The sequence below is a fragment of the Lampris incognitus genome, chromosome 18 (genome assembly GCF_029633865.1).
Source record: "Lampris incognitus isolate fLamInc1 chromosome 18, fLamInc1.hap2, whole genome shotgun sequence".
NCBI classification, from domain to species: Eukaryota; Metazoa; Chordata; class Actinopteri; order Lampriformes; family Lampridae; genus Lampris; species Lampris incognitus.
The window spans coordinates 23,458,660-23,483,121 of NC_079228.1; the positions used below are offsets into that span (position 1 = coordinate 23,458,660).

Sequence of the window (24,462 nt, forward strand, 5' to 3'; positions counted from 1 at the left end):
CAACACACAGGAGAACCTCACTTATCTCCAGTTGCTAGAGAGGTCTGTAAGATATCCTACCACAGACCTTAGTTTACTTCCTTTGTACAGATAACGTCAAAGTCTGAATGTGACAAACACGTTTTTCATTCATTTTTTTCCTGTCCTCTTTGGTGAGCTTTTATAGTAGTTTACTTAATAAGTACAAATCTTATCTTGCGGGCTTAAAACAATTGGATAACAATTTTACTGTATAAAAAAAACAAAAAAACAATCTAAAGCAATCTTAAAATGTTTTAGAACTTCTGGTGATAATTTTATTGGTCCCTTTTTTTAAAAGGCAAATGTTTAGCAAAAAGTTAAATGTTATACTTTCTGCAAGTTGCACTTTTTCATATAGAAATGGCATTAACTGAGTGAGATTTAAGAGAAATACAAAAATCTTTATTTCAGCAGTTCAACACATTTTGCCTTCCAAACATTTTCAAAAATGATTTTTTTTCATCCTTTTTATGGTTCTCAAATTTTCATTAAAAACATCTGTATGTTCCAGACATTTTTTAAAATGCAAAGCATTGTTCAATTTTTCTATGGGTCGTAGAGCCAACGATGGTTATTGTCATCTAAAAGACCACCTTAGTGAAAAAAGTCAGCCATCACAGTTAAGTTGTGGTTTTGACTACACAGGAAGAAATTGATTACTCCTTAAGAGTTACCTCAACAAATGAGAATTATTTAACAACAAAAAAATCAGCATTTATGTACTAACATCAACCCAAGACATGTGTGTAAGTTTCTCATCAACCCCAAGGAACAGACGCTGTTCTGCCCTGTGGTGTAAAATTGTATTGAGAATAGATTCCCCTCTAGTGGACAGATAGTATTAACCAACACTGTAAAGAGATGAAAAGCAATGCAGGTTTTAAAAACATAACTAAGAATTTACTTGATAGCAAAATATTATTCAAAGATTTCTCAGCAAAGGTAACTCTTATTTACTAATTCCATATGGTGTATTAGTGTGTGTGTCTGGTAAACTGTTTTTCATGACACTTTTGAATAAACCTTTATTTCTGGGTCAATGTTATCTCAGTGTTCTTCATTTATGAATTTTAATGCTGATGGAAACAATAAAATCCAAAGTGGTGACTCCTGAAAAACAGGGAACAGGCCAAAAGAAGAACAAGAACAAGAACAAGAAGATGCTACAAGAGACATTCTTATACTATGTGCCCTTAGTAACATTACCAATGAGAGTTGGTATGTTTCAATATGTACAATAACCCAAAAGTTTTGACTGATGGGGGCATCCAGGTAGCATAGCAGTCTATTCTGTTGCCTACCAACATGGGGATCGCCGGTTTGAATCCCCGTGTTACCTCCGGCTTGGTCGGGCGTCCCTACAGACACATTTGGCCATGTCTGCAGTTGGGTAGCTGGAAGGGCGTATGTATCCTGGTCGCTGCACTTGCGCCTCCTCTGATCAGTCGGGGCGCCTGTTTGGGAGGGAGGGGGAACCGGGGGGGGGGGTGAATAGCATGATCCTCCCACGCGCTAAGTCCCCCTGGCGAAACTCCTCACTGTCACGTGAAAAGAAGCAGCCAGCGACTCAACATGTATTGGAGGAGGCATGTGGTGGTCTGCAGCCCTCCCCGGCTCAACAGAGGGGGTGGAGCAACAACCAGGATGGCTCAGTAGAGTGGGGTAACTGACGGATACAACTGGGGAGAAAAAAAGGGGGGGGGAGTTTTGACTGATACTTTTAAAACAATCTAGCAAATGTATGCCAGTACAAGTGTTTTTCCCAAAGCAAGGAACAATGGAGAAAATTGAGAAATGCTAAAGACACTAAAGAAATACAAAAGTAGTTTCAAGAAATTCAAGTATGTTTCAGTTTTGCCAGCTATTTCCAAAATCAAAATTCTTACAACTGCTATTCCATTTTGTCTAATAGCTGGCTGATGTCCTCTTGGCCACGGTAAACCCTCTTCAGTCCTCTTGGTAGATAACGGCAGGATGACAAGTTGAGGTAGCTGAGAGCAGTTGATTGCCCAATTACCAACCTGTACAGAAATGCATGATTTTCTGTTACGATAGGGTTTTCTTTTATATTTGGGGGAGAAAAAAATCACACCAACCATACATTCATTTCTGTATAACTGTATAAAATTGTGACCACAAAGTATGGTAGAGCTTGCTTGAAAGTTAAATGCCTCAGTCACATGCCTTCTGTTTATTATAGAGTAGATTATAGAATGAGAAAATAAAGACAAACAACCTGAGGGCAGCTGGTGTGATCTTGGTTCCACTGAGGTTTAGTGAGCGCAGGGAATCTGAATTGGGTGCATGAGCAAGGTGACCCATTGCTATCTCTATGTCCTCTTCAGTGAAGAGATGATTTGTGATGTCAAGCTCCTTCAGCGTACCACTCCATTTTTCTGTCAGCATGTGAAGTCCCTTCTTGGGTGATGACAATGCTACTTTACTGTTGAAATATTGTCCCCAGAAGAGACATTCAAGCTCTACAAAAAAAACAAAAAAAAACAAAGCAACAATATTGCTAATTCATCATTATATTGTCATTTTAAATACAACAACTGTGTAGGTTACTAGGTTAACAGTCAACATGTTTTCGATCAATCTATTTTTGGTCAAAACCATTAAGAGCTGGGATATTTACAAAATGAATTTGTTTGCTGTTAATGACTCATTTTCAGTGTAATACGCATCAACCAAAAAAAAGATCGGGAAAAAATGATCAGATGGAGCTTTTGATCTGGGGTCTTCAATGAGTAACATGTTGAAATAGTAAGAACAAGTAAAAATTTAGCTCACTGTCTCAAGACTTGCTATGGTTAACAGATTTATGAGTCAAATGGTCAACTGTGAATCAAATTGTTGAGTATTTAGATATAGCCTACCAGCACAAGGAAGAGATGCAAGGCCAAAAGGCGTGATTCGAGAGCAGCCTCTTAGATCCAGCACCCGCACCTTGTCAGATCCAAAGAGAATGTCTCTCAAATCTTTGTCGGTCATGAAGGAAACAGATGTTGTGGCTATGCACAGCTCTTCCAACAGTGGGAAGCCTGACACAGAATCTGGTCCATTACGCATAACCTTGTGCATGGGTATGACGTTCAGCATCCGGAAGGTCTGTGTGGAGCCAGAATCACAATCAATTTCACTCCCAAATACAATAAACAGAAAAGAACTTATACTGGAGATATGGGTGTGAGACGGTGAATTTCATAATACATACTGACGCATAGTAAACAATATAAAAACAATCAAAAAGAAATTTAACTGAATTGCCCTTCTGGGATAAATAAAGTTGTCTGAATCTAAATCTGAACATTGAATCAGTTCATCTGGACACAACATTTATTGAGAGAGAATTTTTTCATCACTCATCTAAGTGACCTCTTTAGTCTCAAGTGACTGCAGGTATCCCCACCCTTATAAACAATACAGTGGCATAACGACCAAAAGCAACGATTGGTTTCATATGCAAATTGCCGTGACCATTAACTAGAATTACAATAGCCATGTGTACTATTCACAGAGGATTTGGAAATGTTTGCAATCACAGCATTGCAAGATGGCAACAGATCTGTAAGGTCAAACATTCCCATGGTCATGTCAGTCAACCGATAATATCAATGAAGTTATGTTGGATCACTTGCAGGGTTGGACCATAATTCAATTTCAATTTTCAACATCTTTATTACTGTATTGGATATTGTATTATCTTTGGTACCGTATTGGGATGAAATTCAGAAATTGTCCTATTCTGAATTGCTATTATTTGAAATTAAGTACTTTTGGTTTGATATTACTTTATATTACCAAAACAGTTCAATGTAATGAACCTCAGTCGAATTCTGAGATATGGTATTTTTTTGCATATGTAAGTATGCATGGTAGAATTCCACATGAATATTGTGATGATATTTTCCAAATCACCAAACGCTAATCACTTGGCAATTCCTTTAACTCCTGCCCAGCATAAATGAAGATGCTATGCAATATCTAGTGTTGATGCCTTGACAAATACATATCTGATCTTCACAGTGTGTTGCCAGGCTGCTTTCCAGCTGTTTGAATCTTTTAGAGGCATGGAGGGGATTTTGGTGAGGATTTTGGTGATCCAAATTGGCTATACAATCATACAAAATATGATGATTTCTGGCACAAAAGAAAATGCTAGGGATATACAATTTTGTAGAAAAGGGTCAAGCAACCCTTTTTCGTAATGCAATCTGCACATTCTGTCAAGTGACTTCTGTCAAAAGCATTTTCACCTTTAGTTTAGGGCATCCACTTTGTAGACCCTGGATGCAGATGGGTAGTTCGAAATATCCACCTTCAAGCTTTGTGTTGATCTCCAGCAGTTCTAAGTTAGGACAGCATCCTCTCTGGAAAAAAAATACATAATATGGTGTATGTACAAATTTCATTGTGCTTATTAGCACCAATTCTGTGTAAGGAGTAAAAAACAAATAACAATAATAGAAAAGGGCTTACAGAAATAGCAGCTAAAAGTCTTTCATTCTTGGATCCATGAGTGAACAGAATTTGCCTGATTTGGCTGCCACAGGATTCGAAGAAGTTAACAAGACCTTCAACCTGAAACTATAACACAAAAATATTTCACATTAATTAGGACACTAATGGAGCTCTCTCAATATTATAACATCTTTATTCAACCAGCTAGCATGTTAGCTGTTGGTTTTTGATATGGTAGCCTACTACAGCAGCCCCCATTTGGTGAGTAACAAATCATTATTCAGAGGTCTTTATGTATACTCAATATTCCAGGTAAGAAAATCAAAGAAAGTTGAATGAATAAGTTCATCTGGATACAATGTTTATTGACAAATACATTTCATCACTCATCTAAGTGACCTCTTCAGTCTAAACTGACTGCAGGTATCCCCACCCTTCTCCAAGAAGTTTGAATTAGTTCATCTGGATACAACGTTTATCGCCAGATACGTTTCATCACTCATCTAAGTGACCTCTTCAGTCTAAACTGACTGCAGGTATCCCCACCCTTCTCCAAGAAGTTTGAATCAGTTCATCTGGATACAACGTTTATTGCCAGATACGTTTCATCACTCACCTAAGTGACATCTTCAGTCTAAACTGACTGCAGGGATACCTAAACTTAGACTCAAGATGTCACTTAGCTGAGTGATGAAACGTATCTGTCAATAAACATTGTATCCAGATGAACTGATTCAACCTTCTTTGGTTAAATCGGTTCAGTTCATCTGGGTGATTCAGTTCATCATCAAATCCTTACCTGGATTAATGAGCATGCATAAACCCATATCCCCATCCTTATAAACAATACAGTTGCATAACGACCGAAACCAACAATCAGTTTCATATGCAAATATGGGCATGACCATTAACTAGAGTTTCAATGGCCATGTTTACTATTCAGAGGATTTGGGAGTGTTTGCAATCACAGCATTGTAAGATGGCAGCAGAGAGACTTCATTATGGAAGGGGATGAAAGAATGGTCTCTTATGATGTTAAATCTCTCTTCACATGCGTTCCTGTTGATGAAGCAGTGGAGAGTCCGTGTGAAATCACAAAACAACACCACCCTTAGCAATAGGACCACCCTTAACACTGACCAAGTGTGTCTGCTCCTGAAGCTGTGTCTTCAGTCCACATACTTCACATACAGGGGGCAGTACTATAGACAGAGGCATGGTTGTGCTGTGGGTTCCCCAGCCTCACCTGTAGGGGCCAACTTGTATATACAGGAAATGGAAAAAAGGGCTCTGATGTCCTATTCAGGGACACCACATAGCCATTGGTTCAGATTTGTGGATGACACCTGGGTTAAAATTAAATCTCAGGACACACCACATTTCAACGACCACACTAACTCTGTGGACAACCAAATCAAGTTCCCCAGGGAGGATGTGAAAAATGACAGGTTAGCCTTCTTAGACTGTGAAATTGCAATTGGTGATGGGGGACATTTGATTGTTGATGTTTACCGTAAACCAACACATGCTGATCAGTACTTAAGGTTTGACTCTCATCAGCCACTGGAGCACAAACTAGGAGTCATCAGGATGCTGTACTACCGAGCTGACAACGTCCCCACTGACACAGCGAATGGGGAAAGGGAGAAATCCTACATTAAACATGTCCTGGTTAAGTGTGGTTATTCTAACTGGGCTTTTGTCACAGCCAGGAAGACGCCCAAACAGTGCACCAGCCAATCGAAGAGAACAAAAGGACAACAGCTGCCAAAGTGTAAACCAGTGGTGACTCCGTATGTGGTTGGAGTGTCAAAAAAGTTGAGACACGTATTTTCCAAACACCACATCTCAATTGCTTTCAAACGCCAAAACACGCCCTGCCAGAAGTTGGTCCACCCCAAGGATCGGGTTCCCCAACACAAACGGAGCAATATAGTGTATGCTGGTAAGTGCCGGGAGGATTGATGTGACTGGTACATCGGGGAAACCAAACAGATGCTGGCCAAGAGGGTAGCACAACACGGGAGAGCTAACGTGTCAGGCTTGGACTCCGCAGTCTATACCCATCTACAGGCCAATGGCCACTCTTTCAAGGATGAGGATGTGCATATCCTAGACAGGGAGGTATGAATGCTGGTTTGAACGGGGAGTCAAAGAGGCCATCTGTGTGAAGGAGGAACAACCATACCTAAACCAAGGTGGGGGCCTAATAGTACATCTGTCACCATCTTACAATGCTGTGATCGCAAACATTCCCAAATCCTTTGTGAATAGTACACATGGCCACTGAAACTCTAGTTAATGGTCATGCCAATATTTGCATATGAATTATGCAACTGTATTGTTTATAAGGGTGGGTGACCTGCAGTCAGTTTAGACTGAAGAGGTCATTTAGATGAGTGATGAAACGTATCTGTCAATAAACGTTGTATCCAGATGAACTGATTCAACTTTATTTAATTATTCAGAGGTCCTTTTGATTGCTAGGTTGAAAAACTGGGAGACTTGCTGGTGAGTTTTGGAATACACCTTCCTTTGTGCTGGTAGTCTCTTGCCATAGCCAACATTCACTGACCGAGTAATTCATGAACACCATTAACTTAGCTTACCTCCGAATACTGCAAGTTGATGCTCTGCAGACACCGACTGTTTCCGACAAGACTCTGGAAGGTCTTCACAGTCACGCCTGCGCAGTACGAGAGCGTGAGGGAGCGTAGATGAGGGCAGGACTGGGATACTACCTATTCGATTCATCATTTGACAAATGAAAGAAAGTATTTAACAACTAATAAAACTTGGTCAAGAAATAAAAATAGACACTGCAGCATAATAAAAAAAACAAACAAAAAAAACTATATATGTCCTGTGTAGAGCTGTGCATTCTTCAAGATGCTGTGAAAGGAGTAAATTATGTCCACAGATGGCGATGTTCAACACACAATGAAAAGTAACCCCAACTTCCGGTTGGGCAATGTAGGAGATGACCGCGCTGAGGGATAGCTCCCGCATTTCCATAATCCTATTTGCACCATTCGTATATTTACCTTATTTAATTGCATAAATTGGACAATAACTGTATTTGGCTTCCAAATAAGTCAGCCAGCAATGTCGAGAAAACCACGACAAGCGAAAGGAGCCTGGGCCGCAACTCAAGCAGCTCCTGAGGCTAAGATGGCAGATCCGCTAACCATTGCTAACCTAGTGAAAGAACTCAAGAAAAACCGTGAGAGCCTGGCTGCGGAACTCAAAACATACCTCTCTACATCTTTGGAGACCTCCCTTTCACCTATACGGACGTCTCTGGACACCATCAGCGCTGCATTGGACTCACACAATCAAAAGATAACAACAATGGAAAGTACACTCACCAACCACAGTGATGAGCTAGCCGAACTAACATCGAGACTGGATAAGCCTGAAAAGGCTAATTTAGCATTAGCAGACAAAGCAGAAAACCTCGCAAACTGATCCAAATGACAGAATCTAAGAATCGTTGGATTATCAGAGGGGACCGAAGGAAGTTCGCCATCAGAATTCGTCTCAAAGCTCATCCAAAAAATAATTGGAGGTGAGATTTTCCCAAAACCACTGCAATTGGACAGAGCACACAGAACACCGGCTCCAAACCCTAACCAAGGCAAACGTTCCTGGACCATCATCGTAAGATTCCACTGCTTTCAGGACAAGCAGCGTGTCCTTCGTTGGGCCAGGACGCACTAAGAGGACATACAGTTCAACAGCAACAGGATCCTGTTCTTCCCTGACACGAGTGCAAACTTGGCCAATGGGCGGCGTTCAAAGATATCAAGGCTACACTCCACAAAGCTGGAATTGCTTTCACCCTACACCACCTAGCTCCTCTCTGAATCACCATTGACGGTAACAAACCCTACTTCGAAACCCCTGCCACAGCAGAAACATTCTACGAACAAATAACAAAAGACAAATTGGTGGTCAGTGTCAATTAGTACAGATAACTAAAATGTGCTATGGTCAATACTGGTTGAAAAGGTGCTCTTTGCTGTTAAAAATTTTAATGTTTACACTTCCGCTATGTCTTTGAAGGACCTTATTTGAATAACTAAGAACTTAGCACTTCAAACACAACTGACCAGTTCCCTTTCATGATTGAATGGGGTGATTACTTACAAGACGGGCTGATTTCAAATGCGTAACAAACCGCCTGGCTTGCCATATGTCAAAGACTGGTTCTGACTGAAGTTCTTGAAAGATCAATGCCGAATTTTGTGTTTAATGGAAATTAGTTAATTACGCAAACTTAAGTATAGTATAAACATTAACTGTACCGATATGAGGTGCACTTGTTTACAGCTGATACATTGTTAAACATATATGCGGGAGTTCTGCTACTTGTTAGGTTAGGTTAAGTCTGACACTGCGTTGTTCATTGGGAGTGTGACTGTATAGGAGACCGGCTGCTTGCTTCTAAGGGAGGATGAGCATAGGATTTGGAAGTTTTAGCAGATTGTTCTCATGCTGCTAAATTTGTTCTATTTTAGTTTTGGGATGGAGTTTGGGAGGTCACAGTCACACGTTTTGATATAAATGTCACGTGTTTACTGTAAAGTACAGCTGGTTTCATATACTAAATATATATTGGGTAAATATATCTTGGGATCCCCCTGGAGGAGCTGGAGGGCATTGCTAGGGAGAGGGACGTCTGGAGTGCCCTACTTAGATTGGTGCCACCACAACCCGACCCTGGAGAAGCGGCTGAAGATAAATAAATGAATGAATGAATGAATGACTATATCTTTCCAGTGCGGCATGGTGGCACAGTGGTTAGCGCGGTTGCCTCACAGCAAGAAGGTCCTGGGTTCGAGCCCCGGGGTAGTCCCACCTTGGGGGTCATCCCAGGTCGCCCTCTGTGTGGGGTTTGCATGTTCTCCCCGTGTCTGTGTGGGTTTCCTCCGGGTGCCCCAGTTTCCTCCCAGAGTCCAAAGACATGTACGTCAGTTGAATCGGCCATACTAAATTGTCCCTGTGTGTGTGTGATAGTCTGCCAGCCTGTCCAAGGTGTTTCCGCACCTGCTGCCCAATGACTGCTTTTTTATACATTATCAATCAAATCAAATCAAAACAAAACTTTCAAGACAAAACAAAAGTGGGAGAAAAAAAAGAAAAAAGAAATACCAATGCATAGAGATCAAAATAAACAAAACAGGTGAGGAGAGTGTCAGACAGAGTGATGAGTATGAAGCTGGAAATCGAAGTTGTGTTGATGAATGTTATCAGCGCCTATGCCCTGTAAGCTGGGTGTGAGATGGAAGACAAAGAAGAATTGTTTCGTGAGTTGGATGATGTGGTGGAGAGTGTACCAAAGGAGGAGAGAGTGGTGATTGGAGCGGACTTCAATCGGCATGTTGGTGAAGGGTAGGTGTGGTGTTAAGGAGAGGAATGTGGAGGGACAGATGGTGGCAAATTTTGCGAAAAGGATGGAAATGGCTGTGGTGAATACATATTTCAAGAAAAGGGAGGAACACAGGGTGACATATAAGAGTGGAGAAAAGTGCACACAGATGCATATCCTATGCAGGAGGCATGATGTGAACGAGACTGGAGACTGCAAGGTGGTGACAGGAGAACGTAGCTAGGCAGCATCGGATGGTGGTCTGTAGGATGACTTTGGAGACCAAGAAGAGGAAGAGAGTGAAGGCAGAGCCAAGGATCAAATGGTGGAAGTTGAAGAAGGAAGACTATTGTGTGGAGTTCAGGGAGGTCTTAATACAGGCACTGGGTGGTAGCGAAGAGTCGCTGGATGGCTGGGCAAGCACTGCAGAAACAGTGGGGGTGAGAGCAAGAAAGGTACTTGGTGTGTCATCTGGACAGAGGAAGGAAGACAAGGAGACTTGGTGGTGGAATGAGGAAGTATAGCAAAATATACAGAGGAAGAGCTTGGCAAAGAAGAAGTGGGATAGTCAGAGAGATGAGGAAAGTAGACAGGAGTACAAGGAGATGCAACATAAAGTGAAGAGAGAGGTGGCAAAGGCAAAGGAAAAGGCGTATGGTGAGTTGTATGAGATGTTAGACACTAAGGAAGGAGAAAAGGACTTGTACCAATTGGCTAGACAGAGGGACCGAGCTGGGAAGGATGTGCAGCAGGTTAGGCTGATCAAGAATAGAGATGGAAATGTGCTAACAAGCGAGGAGAGTGTGTTGTGAAGGTGGAAGGAGTACTTTTGAGGGGCTGATGAATGAAGAAAATGAGAGAGAGAGAAGATTGGATAATGTGGGGATAGTAAATCAGGAAGTGCGGTGGCTAAGCAAGGAAGAATTGAGGGTAGCTATGAAGAGGATGAAGAGTGGAAAGGCAGTTGGTCCAGATGACATACCTGTGGAGGCATGGTGGTGTTTAGGAGAGATGACAGTGGAGTTTTTAACTAGATTGTTTAACAATCTTGGAAAGTGAGAGGATGCCTGAGGAGTGGCAAAGAAGCATAATGGTACCAATTTTAAAGAATAAGGGTGATATGCAAAACTGTAGCAACTACAGAGGGATAAAGTTGATCAGCCACAGCATGAAGATATGGGAAAGAGGAATAGAAGCTAAGTTAAGAGGAGAGATGATGATTAGCAAGCAGCAGTATGGTTTCATGCCACGAAAGAGCACCACAGATGCAATGTTTGTTTTGAGAAGTACAGAGTAGGTCAGAAGGAGTTACATTGTGTCTTAGTGGATGTAGAGAAACATATGACAGGGTGCTGAGAGAGGAGGTGTTGTATTGTATGAGGAAGTCAGGAGTGGCAGAGAAGTATGTAGGAGTGGTGCAGGATATGTATGAGGGCAGTGTGACAGTGGTGAGGTGTGCGGGTGGAATGACATGGGTTCAAGGTGGAGGTGGGATTACATCAAGGATCGGCTCTGAGCCCTTTCTTGTTTGCAATGGTGATGGACAGGTTGACGGACGAGATCAGGCAGGAGTCTCCGTGGACTATGATGTTTGCGGATGACATTGTGATCTGTAGCGAGAGTTGGGTGGAGGTATGCACTGGAGAGAAGAATAAAACCAGTAGGAGCAAGATGGAATAAATATGCACGAACGAGAGGGAGGACAGCGGAATGGTGAGGATGCAAGGAGTAGATGTGAATAAGGTGGATGAGTTTAAATACTTGGGGTCAACTGTCCAAAGTAACAGGGAGTGTGGAAAAGAGGTGAAGAAGAGAGTGCAAGCAGGGTGGAGTGGGTAGAGAAGAGTGTCAGGAGTGATTTGCAACAGAAGGGTACCAGCAAGAGTTAAAGGGAAGGTTAACAAGACGGTTATGAGACCAGCTATGTTATATGGTTTGGAGACAGTGGCACTGACTAAGACAGGAGACAGAGGTCTCTTAACTTAACACTGGAATGACCGGGATTTCACTCGTACCTAAAACGACCATGGGTGGTCAAAATGACCGTCGGTTTTTAAACTCTATATTCTGTCAAAATAAATACCCAAGTGAGATATTAATGCATGGCATATGTTATTATGTCTGTTAGGAAACGACTGACACCAAAATTAACATTTTAACAACTATAATACTATTTTTAAACAATTTAAACTTCAGAGAGACATGGTTGAACTTGAATAACAAAATTGAAAAAGTGAAAATATTACTTGAAAAACAAAACGGAAAAAACATATTGCTAATCTTAACAAATATAACAAGGCCTATAAAAAGTAAAATGTGTGGGCGCTGTAGAGCAAGCTATGGAGTAGGACGTGTACCATTTAGCTCTGCAGAACAAACAATCAAATAACGAATTCAAAAGCACTTTATTCGCATTTTACCCAGTGACACAGCATTATTAAGGTATCAGATTAACATCCACGCTGTATCATGGTGCACAGGACCACTAAAGGACGTGAGACCGCCGCATGTACGCCGAGGCCTATTTCACCCATGGCATCCTCAGCCTCGAGTGAGAAAGGAGACCGCGATGCTGAAGACCCTGCTTTCCTCCTTGCGTGCGGACTTTGTTGCCATGATGAAAACAGAGGTAACAGCAGTCTTAGAGAGTGAAATGGCAATAATTAGAGCAGATGTTCATGCGCTTAGAAAGGGGTTCGAGGACTTTAAAACAGCCATGAACACGGAATTAACCTCACTGTGCAACACCATGGGAGACGCAGAACGGAGCCTGACTGCATGCTCTGACAACGTTGAGGCTCCCAAACGAAAGGTAAAGCGGCTGGGAACCCTGACTGAGTGTGAAAAGATAAATGTGAAGATCTAGAGTCTAGATCCAGGAGGAACAACATTAGGATCGTGAGGGTACCAGAGGGCCCTAATAGTTGTTCCACAAGTTCGGATGCAGACTTGCTGCATGACAGGACATAGACAGGTGTCACAGATCACTACAGCCGGTGCCAAAGCCAGGACAGTGACCCAGGACCATTGTAGCACACCTGCATTACTACAGTGACTGTGCCGATATATCGCATCTTGTCAGGGAGAAGCGGAGGATTAAGGTGAGGGACATGACAATATCAGTCTTCCCTGACTACACCGCACAGGTGGCCAAGGCCTGCGCAGCCTTCAATGGCGTCAGGCAGTAGCTCAGAGGTCTAGAGAGAGTCCGGTTTGGTATCTCTCATCCGGCCCGACTTCGTATCACATATAACAGCGTGGGGAAGATTTTCCTGGACACAGAAGAGGCCCAATCCTATGTAACGCAGGCCATTATTCCTCATGCTGCTCCAGTGGACAGAGACAACATCCAAGTCACTTGATGAGGTCCAGACCAAAGTGAAGGAGCATAAACTGATAATGACACCTTGTTTCCACATCTTTTGACACTTGGAAATATAGCTGTGCTCTCTGATGCTAACAGTGGGCACAACAGTTACATCAGTATTTACTCTGGATGGTTTTGTTTCAATATTTCAGAGGTTTGGTGCTCTTTTTAAGGGCTGTGTTTTGATACAAATGTTTCACCTCAGGTTTGAGTTATTTTTGCCTGATTTCAATATTAATGTTTTTGCTGTTGCTGTTATGTATATTACTGATGATATTGTTTTTGTTTGCTGTTATAAGGTTTTTACTATTCTGACTGACTATTATTACCTTTTGTGCCTTAAAAGTCTGACAAGGCATGTTCTGCTGGCCCGAGTTAGCTTTACGGTTTCCCAGACAACAAGCACTTTTCTTATGCTTTTACTTCTTTAGTTTAAAAGGAGGTTGGTGCGATCTTCCATTTGGGGGGGAGATCTGCATAGGAATTTAGGACTTTTTTTCTCTTTTTTTCTGTTTCTCTCTAATTTGTTTTCTTTTTTCTTTTCTTTCTATTTTTATACATTTTTTTCATTTGGAAAAGACTAAACAAGGGGACTATAAGCTAATCAGACCCGTACCACTTGATCCCATTGCACACCTTGTAATAAGTTATGGCATCACCTAGTTCCAGTACTTAGGCTCTATTCGACTCACCAGCTGGAATATTAAAGGAATCCACCAGCCGATTAAATGCAGCTGTGTGTTTGCACACCTAAAATTCAGAAATTATTTTTCTTCAAGAGACTCACCTTCACACTAATGAATGCACCAAACTTGAGAGAAGCTGGATTGGGCAGATATTTTGTTCCAAATACGATAGGTCCAGAGGCACAGCCATACTGATCAAAAAGGGAATCCCTTTTGTTCCAACTTCAGTAATCGCTGATAAGAATGGCAGATACATAAGTGTTGCTGGTAAACTTTTTGGTTCACAGATTGTTTTAGCTAATGTCTACAGTCCGAACTGGGACAACCCACAGTTTTTCTCCCGCTTTATAGCTAAAATACCAAGATCTCCACACACACACCATCTAGTTTTGGGAGGTGACTTCAACTGCGTGCTGCACCCAGGCCTGGACAAGTCCAGACCTAGACCCAATTTCCAAATCTGGTAAGGTTCTGTCATTTATGGACTTATACAAACTTACAGAGCCGTGGAGAAACACAAACCCTACAGCTAAACAATACTAATTTTTCTCACCAGTTCACCACTCATATTGATGAATCGATTTTTTTCTTGCTCGCTAGCGGTTCTCTCCCATTAGTCACAAATTGCCAGTACCACAGCATTGTTATCTCTGACCACAGCCCGGTTCAGTTAGATATGCATTTCCCCAATAGTGTAGCACTGCAGCGCACTTGGCGACTAGATCCATTGTTGCTGTCCAGTGCTAAATTCATCAAGTTTATGAATGAGCAAATTGATACCTACACTATATGTACAAAAGTATTGGGACACACCTCTTAATCATTGAAATCAGGTGTTTCACTCAGACCCATTTCCACAGGTGTATAAAATCAAGCAGCTAGCCATGCAGTCTGCATCTACAAACATTTGTGAAAGAATGGGTCGTTCTGAAGAGCTCAGTGAATTCAAGTGTGGTACTGTCATAGGATGCCACCTTTGCAGTAAGTCAGTTCGTGAAATTTCTTCGCCGCTAGATATTCCATGTACTAAACTAGATCTTATGAAATGGGCCTCACTACTGGTTTCCTTGGCAGGCAGGGTTAATACAATTAAAATGACAGTGAGTCCTGCCTTATTTCCTGTATCTGTTCCAAATGATTCCTTTCTTCTTACCTAAATCAATGTTTCGTGACCCTGACAGTCACATCTCTTCATTTGTTTGGAATAGATCCAGGCCACGATCAAAAAGACCCATTTTGGAGATGCCTAGATTAATGGGAGGTCTGGGACTGCCTAATTTTATGTTTTATTACTGGTCAGCCAACATAGTTAAATTCACTTACTGGATTGCAGTGTTTGAAAATAAAAGTGGCCCCACCTGGGCCCTTATGGAGACCTGTTCTAATCCCAAAGTCTCTCCAGTATCCAGACTGAGTTCTCCACTACCCGGGGGAACTATTAAACATGTCAATAATTCTGTGATAAAAAGCTCTCTTAGAATTTGGCATCAATTCAGAAAACACGTTAATTTCAATAATACATGCGGCCATATGCCCTTGACACATTACCATCATTTTCCTCCTGCCCAGACTGATGCAGCATTTCAAACGTAGCATAACAACGATTTGATCTTTTTTAGCGACCTATTTGTAGATGGCATTTTTGCTTCATTTGAAATTCTCCAAAAGGACCACAATATACCGAAGACACACTTTTTTAGATACCTCCAGGCCCGCAGCTTTGCCGAAGAACCCTACTCATTTCCTGTCCTGAAGGAAAAGAGCACATTGGACATCATATTGGACTGTGACCCAGATACCAAGGGAAACGTTTCTAAAATATATAAGATTATCCAAGCTATTGGCTCACCTTCCTTGGACAAAACAAAATCAGCCTGGAAACAGGATTTAAACATCGAGCTCACTGAAGAGATATGGAAACATTCCTTACAGCGCATTCACACCAACTCTCTCCGCCTTAGGCATTGCCTTATTCAATTCAAAATGTTACATCGTTTACATTACACGAGAAAACTGTCCAAATTCTATCCCAATATCGATCTTACTTGTATTAGGTGCCACCTGAACCCAGCCACAGTTGGGCACATGTTTTGGGAATGCCCATCTTTGACTACATTTTGGGGTCATATCTTCAAAGCTTTCTCATTTATTTGTTGTAAAACAATTGAACCCAGCCCAATCACGGCCATTTTTGGAGTTCCCAGTGAGGGCGTAGACATCACTACACCCCAAGCTAACACTATAGCATTTGGCTCACTTCAAGCCCGGAGACTTATTCTTCGCAACTGTAAGTCGGATAAGCCCCCATCATTCACAAATTGGATCAAAGAAGTGCTACCTTTAATTCCATTAGAAAAACTCAGATACAACAGATGTAAGTCCTGTCAGAAATTTATGGCTGTCTGGTCTCCCTTTATAGAATTCACTCTTGCTCTATCTTTTTTAGAAATACCAGAATGGATCTCTTTCTCCCCAATTGCAGCAACTACCCTTTTATTCTAAGTATTAGGACTAAGAGTGGGTGATGCTTTAATAATTCGAGATAATTTAGCTGGAATAAGTGCCTTATCCATGTGTTATTGTCGATGAACCTGTCTGCCTATACTTAAATACTATGTGTATTGAGATGTGTGGGTATGTATATCTCTTTATTTGTGTATAAGTAAGTGCATATACTGTATACATCTCTGTGTCTGTACATATATGTGTGCATATATGTACTTAGCACTAGGTGTCTGACTATTGAGTGGTTCCAATTATAACAAAACAGCCCCTTTGTTTTCATACATGTTTAGTTGATGATTCTGTTTGTTTGTTTTTCTTTTCTTTTTTTTCTTTGACTTGCTTGTTTTTTTTTTTTGTTTTTTTTTTGTGTCGGGGGGGGGTTGATTTTTGGGAAAAATAAAAAACCTATAAATAAAGTTTTTAAAAAAAACCATGAAATGTAAAAAAAAAAAAAAAGAACTGAAAATAACCATTTAAGCAGTCTCAAACAACGACCGGAACTTAAAAACTACTAGAACAACCATGGGCAGTCAAAATTATCGCCCAAGGTTTTTAAACTCTATATTCTGTCAAGACAAATACCCAATTGAGATATTAATGCATTGCATATGTTAGTGTGTCTGTTAAGAAATGGCTGACACCAAAATTAACATTTTAACAACTTTAATCCTATTTTTCAAACAATTTAAAATTTCCGCTGTCCAATGCCTGTAAATACTGCAATGCCTCAGTGGTAGTGCGTCTGAAACGGTGTCTGTGACCAGACATGTTGGCAATAATCAAAAATCATGTTTGGACTATTACTCTGCCCTGGAGAACGCTAGTTTGTTTCTAGGTCAGAGCAATGAACTTTGTGAAGGAAATGATGGGACCAACACACACCAAAAACAGTGATATGACGTGTACGATCACGTGCAAATTATGTGCGGTCATTTTGACCAGTCAAGGTCATTGTCGGTAGATCTTATCATAACTTTTCTTTTTGTTCAATTGATCTAAAACTAATTTTAATGCAAATATACGCAATTTTAGGACCATTCAGTGAGCGGCAGGTCTGCATCTTTTTTTTTTCTTTCACAAACTTATTAAACTCTGAAAATCCAAAACGGTCAAAATGCCCATCTTGGGTCGTTCTAGTGGCAGAGTTGAAGATGCTAAGATTTTCACTGAGGCTGACGAAGAAGGACAGGATTAGGAACAAGTATATTAGAGGGACAGCTCAGGTTGGACGGTTTGGAGACAAAGCAAGAGAGGCAAGAGTGAGATGGTTTGGACATGGGTGGAGGAGAGATGCTGGGTATATTGGGAGAAGGGAGCTGCCAGAGAAGAGGAAAAGAGGAAGGCCAAAGATGAGGTTTATGGATGTGGTGAGGGAGGACATGCAGGTGGCTGGAATGACAGAGGAAGATGCAGAGGACAGGAAGAGATGGAAACGGATGATCCGCTGTGGTGACCCCTAATGGGAGCAGCCATAAGTAATAGTAATAGTTAGTTGTTTTGTCAACTTTGAAAATATGGACGCAGTTCTGCAAACACTTCCAAGTAATTCAACTTCAGTCTCTTCGGCCCATTTTGCAATAACCATCTATTTTTACCATCTAAACTTGACTCTGCCTACACGCTTTGGTAGAACAAAGGTATCACTATATTCTTAGATCTGACCCCTCTCCACTTGCCAAAATCAAACACGAGTGGGAGGTTGAACTGGGAGTCCAGTTTCAGGATCCCTGGTGAGAAAAAGCCAAATTACAGGTTAATTATTCTTCCTCTTGTGCCTGTCTCAATCTTATATTATTTAAAGTGCTCCATAGAATGTGCTTAAGCAAAGCTAAACTAACAAAATACTTTACTGGCACTAGTGAGGCCTGTAATAGATATGCTTTGACCCCCCTCTCATCTTGCAGATACCCTCTGGTCATGTTCAAAATTAACAGGATTTTGGAAAAACTTTTTCAAAATCTTGTCAGAAGTCCTAGGTACAGATATTGTACCATGTCCACCCATTGCTATTTTTGGAGTGCCCCTTAACTACCCTGAATTTACTGAAAAGAAATTAAATGTCCTATCCTTTGCCTCTCTTATCGCCCGTAGATGCATCTTCTTACACTGGAAATCGCCTAAGCCTCCAGCAGAATGCTCTTGGAAGACTGATCTAACATCATTCCTTAAACTGGAAAAAAATCAAATTGTATTTTTGAGGGTCGACTAAGAAATTTTACATTACATTGCAACCTACCCTCTCATATTTTGATAAGTTATCTACAGTTCCCATTGGGTTCAAGGTGGAAGAGGGATTACATCAAGGATCGGCTCCGAGCCCTTCCTTGTTTGCAATGGTGATGGACAGATTGACGGACAAGATCAGGCAGGAGTCTCCCTGGACTATGTTTGCTGATGACATTGTGATCTTTAGCGAGAGTAGGGTGCAGGCTGAGGAGAGCCTGGAGAGGTGGAGGTACGCACTGGAGAGAAGAGGAATGAAAGTCAGTAGGAGCAAGACGGAATACCTATGCGGGAATGAGAGGGAGGACTGTGGAATGGTGAGGATGCAAGGAGTAGAGGCTATGAAGGCGTATGAGTTTAAATACTTGGGGTCAACTGTCCAAAGTAACAGGGAGCGTGGAAAAGAGGTGAAGAAGAGAGTGCAGGCAGGGTGGAGTGGGTGGAGAAGAGTATCAGGAGTGATTTGTGACAGAAGGGTACCAGCAAGAGTTTATATGGTTTGGAGACGGTGGCAATGACGAAAAGACAGGAGGCGGAGCTGGAGGTGCTAAGATTTTCATCGGGTATGACGAAGAAGGACAGGATTAGCAAGGCTCAGCGTTTTCAGTTTTTATTTTTCAAAGCCATCCAGCATGCCAAATTTTGCCACAAGAGGACACTGTTACATAACCTCACATGAACAGGAACAACTTTTGGATCCATGGAAACATAAAATCTGGGTGAAAATCAGTTTAAACCAATCTGCTCCTTTTAAAAAATCTGGGTATTTTTTGGTGAAAATTGGTAAAAACCGAAAACGCTGAGCCTTGAGTATTAGGAACGATTATATCAGAAGGACCACTCAGGTTGGACGGTTTGGAGACAAAGCAAGAGAGGCAAGACTGAGATGGCTTGGACATGTATGGAGGAGAGATGCAGGGGATGTTGGGGGAAGGATGCTGAATATGGAGCTGCCAGGGAAGAGGAAAAGAGGAAGGCCAAAGAGGAGGTTTATGGATGTGGTGAGGGAGGACATGCAGGTGGCTGGTGTGACAGAGGAAGATGCAGAGGACAGGAAGAAATGGAAACGGATGATCCGCTGTGGCGACCCCTAACAGGAGCAGCCGAAAGTAGTAGTAGTAGTAGTAGTAGATGTACAGTTCCCATTGCTTAGAAATGCACTTTCCCATCACTTTGTATCCAACTGTACTTCTGTAGTGGTGTCATGTATTTGAATTTTTTAAGATGCCGAACATGTTTAATCATGGATGCTAGCTATGTACTATAGCCATCCATTATCTGAACCACTTATCCTGCTCTCAGGGTTGCAGGGATGCTGGAGCCTAGTCATTGGGCGGCAGGTGGGGAGACACCCTGGACAGGCCGCCAGGCCATCACAGGGCCTATGTGTACTATATGTGCTGCAAAACACTAGTTCATCTTGTTAAAAGTGGACCAACATGGGTTTTTTTTTAATTTATTTTGTTTTTACATATATATATAGCTGATGATTGCTTATAGCATGAAACAGGCTTGTACTGTCTCATAGAGAATTTACTTGACTAACTGGGTTTTATATTTATATATATATATAACTGGGCATGTTGGTTCTTTCCAATGTTATATAATTATGATGTGAGGTCCCAATAAAACAAATTTAAATTAAAAAAAAGTAACCCGACCAACTTCTATTTAATTTTTTTTTCCATCTTCAGTGATTTAATATACAGAGAGAAAAGTCAGTCACATTACTTTTTCATGTGTGGTGAACATAGCCAGCTACAGCGCAGCATCAAATATAAAGATGGGTAGGTTATACAATAATATTGCTCACAAGTAAATCTGTTGAGCATTTATGACCTACCTCTACAGCATAATCGACATTTTTTTTCCAGTGACCAAGAGAGAAGTCTCTCAGTTGGGAGAACCTACAAAGCAACAAGTATTGTAGTTTATTAAATCTACAGTTGCACGACCACATATTCATTATAAATGTAAGTTCAAAACGTTTTGAGGAATATGCTTTATCTCAAATGACAACCATAGTTTTCAACATCATGACCACAAAAAAACAAAAAAACAAAAAAACTGATGAATGATAATGAAAAACCAGACCTGTTCTGTGCCATCCAGTTAAGAGTGTCCTTTATCTTTTGTTCGATTTTTGGCAGTTGGGTCCTCCCTGGCTCAACCCAGCAAAAACCAATTGATACAGTGCGCCACAGAGCAGGACTGGAGGCAGCAGCGTTCCACAGATGACAAACTCTTGCCATCCTAAATTAGGAAACAGAATAAATTGACATGTGGTTTGCATGTTTCTACAGGAACTTAAATAGAATTAACTGCATATCCCAGCTTGTTATGTGCACATCAAAACAAGACAGCTGCACCTTTATAAAAAGAAGATACATTTAGCAGGAATCTAAATCATGATGCATTCAGTCAAATGTACATACATGGATTACCTGCACAGGAACGGTACAGCTCCTTCTTGAATGACCACCATCTGAAAAATGTTGATCAGCACTTCCTCAGGCAGACTTTGACCCCATCTGTGGTCCATGCCTACCGCTGAGTGATGCAGATAAATCTCCTCGACCTTTTTGACATGGCGATCCTTTGTCTGTTTAGGTTTAGCAGGGACAGCATTTTTCCTCTTAACTTGAACAGATTTTGCTTTGCCCTTAAGCTTCTTTTTTCTGCTTCCTTTCTTCTTTGGATGCCAAGCTATGTTGTCATACTGACTAGTATTGGATATTACCAGAAGCATATCTTCCCCCTCTTGGACAGTGAAGCCTAGCCTTGCAGATCGGCTGCTTCTGGCTTTCTTTCGCTTCTTTGGCTTTGTACCTGTGGACACACTAGACTTCCTCTTTAAAGACACCTTCTTTGTACAAGGCAAAGCTTTTCCTTGATTTGACAGCCCTGATGTACTTGATGTAGAGTTGGCAGTTCCCTCAGCTGGGCATTGAGCTGCAGCTTCAACATCCATCTTGTTGTGTTATCTAATTTTTACCAAATTCTTGAATCCAAGAAAATTAGACACTGCCACTACCTCGACATGACCACACCTGAAGACAAAAGAATGTGATTAAAATATTCAGTCTGTTCTTCTATTTTTATTGTTATTGCAGTTATTGTATATTGCATATGATAGCAAGCAGTGCAATAGACATGTGTCAGCTTGCTACTAAGAGCAATATACAATAACTGTGCAATTGTGCAATGACTGTACCCTCTGAACATGCTGCTGTATCTTTTTCTTAATGTAAATATATTTTTATTTTTCTATCAATGCTCTTGATCCACCCTGCTTTTATATATATATATATATATATATATATATATATATATATATATATATATATATATATAAACTTTGTTAAAAGAAACACTCAATGGTAGGGAAAGTGCTCAACAAATAAGGAGCAAAATAATCCAGTGAGTCAAGTAAATTCTTTGAGACAGTATAAGCCTGTTTCATGCCATAAGCAACCATCAGCTGTCAATATATATGTATATATCAAATATATATAGGGATAGGCTCCAGCATCTCCGTGACATCATCCCGGGTTTGTCCTCTGTGCGGAGTTTGCATGTTCCCCCCCGTGTCTGCGTGGGTTTCTTCCAGGGGCTTCGGTTTCCTCCCACAGTCCAAAGACATGTAAGTCAGGTGAATTGGCCATACTAAATTGTCCCTAGGAATGAATGAGTGTGTGTGTGTGTGTGTGTGTGTGTGTGTGTGTGTGTGTGTGTGTGTGTGTGTGTGTGTGTGTGTGTGTGTGTGTGTGTGTGTGTGTGTGTGTGTGTCAGCCCTGTGATGGCCTGGCGGCCTGTCCAGGGTGTCTCCCTGCCTGCCGCCCAATGACTGCTAGAATAGGCTCCAGTATCCCCGCGACCCTGAGAGCAGGATAAGCGGTTAAGATAAAGGATGGAAGGATGTGTATATATATATATATATATCAACACAGATACAGCAAAAAAAGTTTTAATGCTTTAAAAAGTTAAAATGCTTTAAAAAGTTTTCCTGTATCTGTGTTAATGGTCCTCATTAGTTGAGCACTTATATCACCATTGACGATTTCAGGAAAAAAACTATATATATACACACACACATCAACACGGATACAGGAAAAAAGATTTTAATGCATTGCAGTACAGACCTGTTTCGTGCGTCTCGCACTCATTAGCAACTCTTTTTTCCTGTATCCATGTTGATATTCTGCTCCTCATTAGTTGAGCACTCACAACACCATTGACGGTTTCGGAAAAAAAAAGCTATATATATATGTAGGAAATAACTTTTCATACGCTGATGAATGCGCAACGCACAAAACAAGCTTGTACTGCTGTGTATTAAAAGTTTTTTCCTACATCTATGTTGATATTCCGCTCCTCATTAGTTGAGCACTAATACCAACACCATTGACGGTTTCCGGAAAAAAAATGCTATATACTATATATATATATATATATATATATATATATATATATATAAACACACTTCTTACTCTATTCTATAGGCATCCAATACTTTAGTTCTTTATATCTTTTATATTCTCAAATTTTTTTTGGCTTTATATTCTTGCTATTGTGTGTATTTTTTATATTGTGTGCTTTTGGATTATGCGAGCTGTAATGACGCTGTAATTTAAATAATCTATGTATTGTATCCATTGGTTGTAATGAGATAATGTCCCCAAAGCACTTGATGAATGGGGAGAAATTATCAAGAAATGATTTAATTATTATCATATCCAGGATCATAAACATTTTTTTCCAAGTTTCTTCAAGTGCTTTGAGTGGCTGTTGCAGCTAGAAAAGCGCTATATAAAATGCAACTTGACTGATTTATTGAAGTTTGGCCCTCAGTGATAGATTTTTGTGTGTGTGTGTCTTCCAGACAGCACCAGTTCAATTATTAATTTACCTTTCTATCCATCCATCCATCCATTATCTGAACCGCTTATCCTGCTCTCAGGGTGGCGGGGATGCTGGAGCCTATTCGAGCAGTCATTGGGCGGCAGGGGGGAGACACCCTGGACAGGCCACCAGACCATCACAAGGCCGAGAGACACACACACACACACACACACACACATTCATACCTTTACATCCACTTTGAGAAAATTAAGAAAAACTGTATAGCAAATTAGATCCTATTTTATGACACGACAGTTTATGCTACAATTTGAGTGGATATGATCGTAAATGGCAAATGCTGTATTTCACTAAACAGCGTTGACTTGATGTGCAGTGAAAACGTTAAGATTATCATAAACATTAAAACGTTTAACGCTGGAAATTTCGTAAGGATTTGCCAGTACAACGTTTGCAGAGCAAGTCTAGGTTATCTAATTTATTACCAAGTTAAACTACAATAAACGCAACGGTGATACGTGCTAACGTCAATTACCCAACATACAACAGGTTAGAATACAGACGCTAACTGATAGATCGATTCCAACATAACAGTGTTTACCTCTTATTTCCGGACCTCAGCGCCCATAGATCTGTTTGGAATTCAACTTGTTGAGAAAGATATTTCGGGATTTAATTTTAACGAATCCTTAGTTTACATAAACCACAAAAGGTACGGCCTCTGTGTTGCTAGTAAACCCACAATGCACTTCAAATCTATTTACATGATTGGCGGGGAACTGTACTATAAACCCGCCTTTCAGGCCATTATCCAATCATGTGTCAGAGCATTATTTTTGGTCCTACGTGCTGCTTTATTTATTCCGGAAACTCTACCTCTGATTGGCTAATATTTGTTGCCTCCGTTGGTTAGGTTGGTTGAAGGTTGGATGGGGTTTAGGTTTAGCCAATAAGAGACAGAGTAG

The 24,462-nt window shown here is 40.9% G+C and overlaps 1 protein-coding gene across 1 annotated transcript; it reads right to left on the reverse strand.

Moving 5' to 3' along the window:
- Positions 1-27: 27 nt before the first annotated feature.
- fbxl6 (F-box and leucine-rich repeat protein 6) lies at positions 28-24,221 on the reverse strand. The gene is made up of 11 exons (XM_056297868.1): positions 24,099-24,221; positions 23,547-23,655; positions 21,082-21,687; positions 20,732-20,890; positions 20,477-20,544; positions 7,095-7,222; positions 4,504-4,611; positions 4,281-4,394; positions 2,901-3,132; positions 2,258-2,501; positions 28-2,042 (listed from the first exon to the last, which is right to left on the reverse strand). The coding sequence occupies exons 3-11, from the start codon at positions 21,606-21,608 to the stop codon at positions 1,913-1,915; spliced, it is 1,710 nt and encodes a 569-aa protein (XP_056153843.1). The 5' UTR covers positions 21,609-21,687; positions 23,547-23,655; positions 24,099-24,221; the 3' UTR covers positions 28-1,912.
- Between the last annotated feature and the right edge of the window lie 241 nt (positions 24,222-24,462).